The sequence below is a fragment of the Trichechus manatus genome, unplaced genomic scaffold (genome assembly GCF_000243295.1).
Source record: "Trichechus manatus latirostris isolate Lorelei unplaced genomic scaffold, TriManLat1.0 scaffold00003, whole genome shotgun sequence".
In the NCBI taxonomy this organism is placed as follows: domain Eukaryota; kingdom Metazoa; phylum Chordata; class Mammalia; order Sirenia; family Trichechidae; genus Trichechus; species Trichechus manatus.
In genome coordinates this window covers 36,377,758-36,383,237 of record NW_004443939.1, presented here as the reverse complement: position 1 = coordinate 36,383,237, position 5,480 = coordinate 36,377,758, and the positions used below count along the sequence as shown (strand labels likewise).

Here is a 5,480-nt window from a genome sequence, read left to right as displayed (position 1 = left end):
GACTCTAGTGTTGAATGGCAATACCCTCAGGATTGGTGCCTGGGAATGTGTAAATCTTACCTGTGGATTTAGATGTCTATTTAACAAGATTGCACCTCAAAAACCTTACACCTTTATTATATTTCACGTTATAATTGCACTGACAAGTTTAACAGCATCCAAGACTGGGCCAGGTGGTGTTTTTAATTCCCAAATACCTTAAATGTTGAATGCCTCAGGCAAGAAAAACTGACTACTCAGAAGGCACAAAGTTGTAATATCTCAGGTAAGATATTGTCAAAATCATGGGTTTTACCATCACATTTATGTTAACCTTTACGCATTTCAATAGGGCTTTAAAACAGATGCTCATGCAGTGCTTTTCTGTAAATCTTCATTAAAACATCAATATTAAACTCTTTTGAAAAATTACCCTAGCAGGACCCCACGAGCTACAACCCCCTCACCCCTGCCTTTTAAAGCACTTTCTCTTATTACCTAAAAATTTAAGTACTCTCTTAACCAAGTGCAGACTGAAATATTTCACTATGGATTTGAACAGGAGCCAAGAGGGACGATGAAAGGAAAACTCTCTGTAAAATGTTTATTGTCAGCGCTTTCTAAAGATACAGATTCTTCTAAAACAGGCTACCAACATTTTCACAAACATTAATGCAGCCTTCTCAACTTCTCCTGAACCAATGATTTACATCGTTTTCTTTAGGAATGCTCTGCACCTAGCCTTTGACCTTCTGGATAGCCAACTCTACCTAACTGCTCCCTCCTCCATTAGTATGTTGTCTGTTGTTTGGTGCTGTCAATTCTGACTCATATGGGCCCCCGTGTGACAGAGTAGAACTGCCCCATAGGGATTTCTTGGCTGTAATCTCTACAGAGGCAGATGGTCAGCTCTTTCTCCCTCAGAACTGCTGCGTGAGTTTAAACTGTCAACTTTTCTGTTGGCAGCCGAGCGCTTAACTGTTGCAGCACCGGGGCTCCTGCCATGAATATAATGCATGTTATAAAAAGAAAGGGGAATGGGATAGTTGGTCTTCATTTGGTTGGAAAAGTACTTGAAATTCCTTGCATTCCTTTGCATTTAACAGCATGTTTACTTAATCACAGGCTTATTAGGATTAACACAAATCATTGCTTCAAACTCATTTAGTGAAAACTAACTCGAATAGACTCCAAGATTCTTACTTTGATTCTAGGCAACAGTGAATTTTAAGTAGTTCTATTAATTTTTAGGAACAATATTGGAAAACATAAGGTTATAAACAAGTGACCTTTGATAATGTTATCCAACCGTACTCTATCTTGTCCATGGATTTAGATGTGGGCAGCCTGGATTATATACTTTTTATCAAAGCGTTTCTCTCCTCTACTGAAGTGACCTGCACAATAACCTGATTTAAATGATAAATGAACCTACTATACCTACCTCATAAAGTGATTGTGTGACGGAAACACTTAGGCTTTGAACTCTTAGGAAAATAAATCATTATTTTAAATCACAAATTGAGCTTCAGATTCTTCCTTGTGTATATCCACAGTGTTTAGTTCAATGCCCGGTATTCAATAGCAAAACTCAAACCAAACCCATTGCCATCAAGTAGACTCCAATTCATAGTGATCCTATAGGACAGAGTGGAACTGCTCCACAGGGTTTCCAAGGAACAGCTGGTGGATTCAAACTGCTAACCTTTTGGTTAGCAGCCGTGGCTCTTAATCACCTCGGCACCAGGGCTCCTGGTATTCAATACATGTTTTTTAAACTGATTACTTTACATGCAAAGATTTTTCTCTACTGATGAAATAAAAATCATTGTCCAATTTTTGTAGCTAGTTCACTGCTATATCCCAAGTACCTGAAACACTTCTGGCACAAACAAATCTTGTCTGAATGAATGAATGTATGAGCTAGATTGTTCCCAATGATTTTTGGACTGTTTCTAAAAAACACTGAATGGCATACACTCTGATATTAGGTAAATATTTCTTTATTAAATGATTAATTCCATAAATAAATTCTTTTCACTGAATATAAAATTAAAATCATTTACAAATTATTCCAGTATTACATTTCTCCCCCCCCAAAAAAGCTACATTTTGATAAATAAAAACATTCAGTCTTAAAACACCTGATTTCTGTTTGCAGTTTAGAGTGCAGATAGCTGCCACTCACAGACACTCACAGAGTGTCACCTCAGGAAGGGATGGAACGCTCTCCAATTTACTTCTGTCAAAAGTCTAAGGCTTTAACTGTCTAATCTTATTATCTTTTACAATTGTAGAACTGAAAGGATAAAAAGTCTAGAGAAAAATATGCTTACCAAATAATTTACAAACAGAAAACAGAACGTCATCAACACCACAAGCTCCAAAATGAAGCAGTAACATGTGCTCCAATACTATGAAGCAAAGTATTCTCAAATCGCAACTGCATTAGTGTCCATCTGCCCCAGCACACATGGCAGTTTCAAAATACCTTGGTACTACTCAAGAATGAGCAATGCATTCCCTCTACAATAGAGTCCCTGCACCCCCACCACCCCCACCCATGTCTGTGATTCTGACATTGTTCTCCCTTATTTGTCCACCCTTGCACTGGAAGCCCAGGTAGCATTTAGTCCCTAAATTTGTGAATGTCATTGAACAGCCTGTAGAAAGGAAAGGCTGCCTCACTGGCATGCGGGCAGTTGTAGTTGCATCTGCAGGACTGGATCATCATGACGTTCTTGGAAAACATCTCCCCATCTTCACAGTGGAATCGCATCTTCACAGTCCTGGTCTGCTGCGGTGTACAGCATCGGCCATCTACACAGGAACCACAGTACTTGGGCCGGTATTTCTTCACACTCGAACATCCAGCATAAGTAAATTTGACTGGTTCGGGTGATTTCTTGGTCTTGCTGCATTTCTTGCCCTTCTGTAAGAAAGACAGGAGAAGAAAAGTTAGGAACAATATTTCTAGTTCTTGAAAGAGAGGTTCACATCCCCCAACCACCTGCTGAGGGACAGCCTACAGTCACCAAAGGAACCTACTTTCAGACTGCTGTACACTGGCTGTCCACAAGGTCGCACTTCACAGATCCGGGTTTCTTTAGCCAGGCGGCATTCAGGGTTGTCATTGGTAACTCGTGTGGAGATACCAGTTCCACAGGTCTTTGAGCACTGGGACCATGAAGTTGTTTGAACGATACATTTCTGGCCATGTAAAGAAGGGTTGTATAGGATGTGAGGTTCCAGTCCAAAAACTAGAGCAAGAAACAAGAGGGAAGAATCCTCAGAGGCACACCAACACATTCTTAAGTACTCTTTTCTACAAAGTTTCAAACTAGCTTCAGCACAAGGTCTTACGACAGGCTCAGTCTCTACTTACCAGGGAGTCGCTTCAGGGAGCCGCCTTTTCCAATTGCAATTAATTCATTGTTCCGTGTTAACTCCACCTCTGAGGCATCCAATCCCAGCCCCTTGCTGAGGAGGCTATCCCTGTCGTCCATGGGGTCCTTGGCACCATCCTCATCACAGACCCACTCCTCACAGCACTGCCCAGTAACTTTTACCAGCCGGGGGTTGGGGCAGCCCAAGTTGGGGAGAGATAATTCCTGGGGACACAAAGGAATGCAGCCCACCGCACCATCGATACATGTGCACTGATGTTTACAGTTGGGCTGGAAGCTTTCCCCGTTCTGGTAGATTCTGGAGTTATATTCACAGGGCCTGCCCTCTGACTGAGCTGCAAAGATCACCAAAAGAGAAAGGGAAAAGTGGATAAAGTTAAGATTCTGAACCACGGCCTGAAACTCACACATATTTTCTGCTCTGTTAAATTCAATTTATGGTAAAGTTCTCTATAATTCCCCGGAGACTCCAGACCAGAACAATAAGTTAGTCAGGAATCACTTTTCCGTATGCGCTTTTCGTTGGGCCCAGACACAGTGAATTGCATTCCAGACTGCTGAAATCATGTGCCTTTCTGCCAAGCTACCAACAACAAAGCATCACCATACATGGTCTCAAAATTACTAAACTTCTGGACTACGGGGACTATTATTTTTTTAAAGGGGCCAAACCACAAGCATCTTACCTCTGCAGATCCCCTTCAGAGCGGTAGAGCTGGCGCCGAAATTGCATTCCAGCCCCTTGGTGTGGTCGCAAGGCTGCGTTTTGCTACAGTCCTCGTTGAGCTGCTTGGCGCAGACCTTACAGCAACCGCAGCCGTCCCGGACCAGCCCGACTCCCGGGGCGCACTTGGGCGCCTCCAGGGGGCAGTGGCAGGCGGCGGGGCAGGTGGTGAGAGCCTGGAGGGGGAAGAAGAAGAGCGTGAGACTTGGTGCGGTGCACAAGAGGGACCCCGCGGTTGCTCAGGGAAGGGACCGGGAGCCTCCGACCCTGACGGCGGAGAGTCTCTGATCCCGTGCAGCCCGGTCACCCCGGGCGGCTGCGCATACCAAGAGGCCTCCGACACGTCTTCGGGGGGGCTCAAAGCAATAGCTACACGAAAGTGCCCCTAACTTTTTAGTTTAGCTTTTCCTCCCGTGGGCAATCTGGAAAAGGGTAAGGAACTGGCAGAGCGGAGGCGGACGCGGTGGCAAAAATAATCCAACTCACCAGCTTGGTCAAGTGGAGAAGGATGACGGTGACGGCGAGCGTCCTGGCCGTGTGGGAGTTCATTGTGGCGCGAAGGAGAAGTCCGAGGCGAGCGCGGCAGCAAAGACGCCAACACACTGGTGAGCAGCGGCCGGGCCCGGCGCGGCTGGGTCGGTGCGAGACAGTGCGCTAGGCGGTCCGGGGGGACAAGGAGGCTCGGGCTGGTCAGCGGGATGGAGGTCTGGAAGGCGGGCCGGTGTCCTTCTCAAGGAGGCGCACAAGCAGCTCGGGGGCGCTCTCGCTAGCGTTCTGCCCAGGCTCCCGGAGCCCGCCCTTTTTAAGGGCCGGCGGCGGCGCCGCGTGTTGCAGTGACGTCGGCGCTGTCTGCGCGTTCCAGAATTCTCAAACATCTCAGGAATGCTGGTTGGCGCGGGCTGCTGCCAAGCACCTCCCCTGGCTCTGTTGCACCTTTTTTTTTTTTTGTCCCGGATCCGTCAAGAAAACAGTCCTTTTTTTCCACTTTGAATAACGACTTGTATTGGGGAGGGCTTTTTTTTTTTTTCTTTTCTAAAATGAGTGGTGATGGTGATGTGGTGGAAGGATCGTGGGGGACGAAGGAGAATAGCTCAGAACTTCGCCCGGCCTGGGAGGGTGAGAGGACCTGAGAGGGAGGAACAAAAGTCGTTTTGTTTGGTGATGCCGAGTTGAGCGGGCAGCCTCGGAAACCTTCACCCGGGAAGACAGCGAGCTGTTTGCTTCTTTACAGCGAAGGTGAGAGTCAAGTTATCTACTGAGAGAGCTGAGCGCGGAGGGGGAGTGTGTCGCCGACCCAGGAATCTACTTGTGGACTACAAGGAAGCACATTGGGATCAAGTCCCAAAGCTTTGCATGCTGTTTATTAGCCA

At 46.0% G+C, this 5,480-nt stretch overlaps 1 protein-coding gene across 1 annotated transcript; it reads right to left on the bottom strand.

Moving 5' to 3' along the window:
* Positions 1–1,964: 1,964 nt before the first annotated feature.
* CCN1 (cellular communication network factor 1) lies at positions 1,965–4,791 on the bottom strand. Its single transcript, XM_004369119.2, has 5 exons — positions 4,597–4,791; positions 4,073–4,286; positions 3,365–3,721; positions 3,028–3,239; positions 1,965–2,911 (listed from the first exon to the last, which is right to left on the bottom strand). The coding sequence occupies exons 1-5, from the start codon at positions 4,657–4,659 to the stop codon at positions 2,609–2,611; spliced, it is 1,149 nt and encodes a 382-aa protein (XP_004369176.1). The 5' UTR covers positions 4,660–4,791; the 3' UTR covers positions 1,965–2,608.
* Between the last annotated feature and the right edge of the window lie 689 nt (positions 4,792–5,480).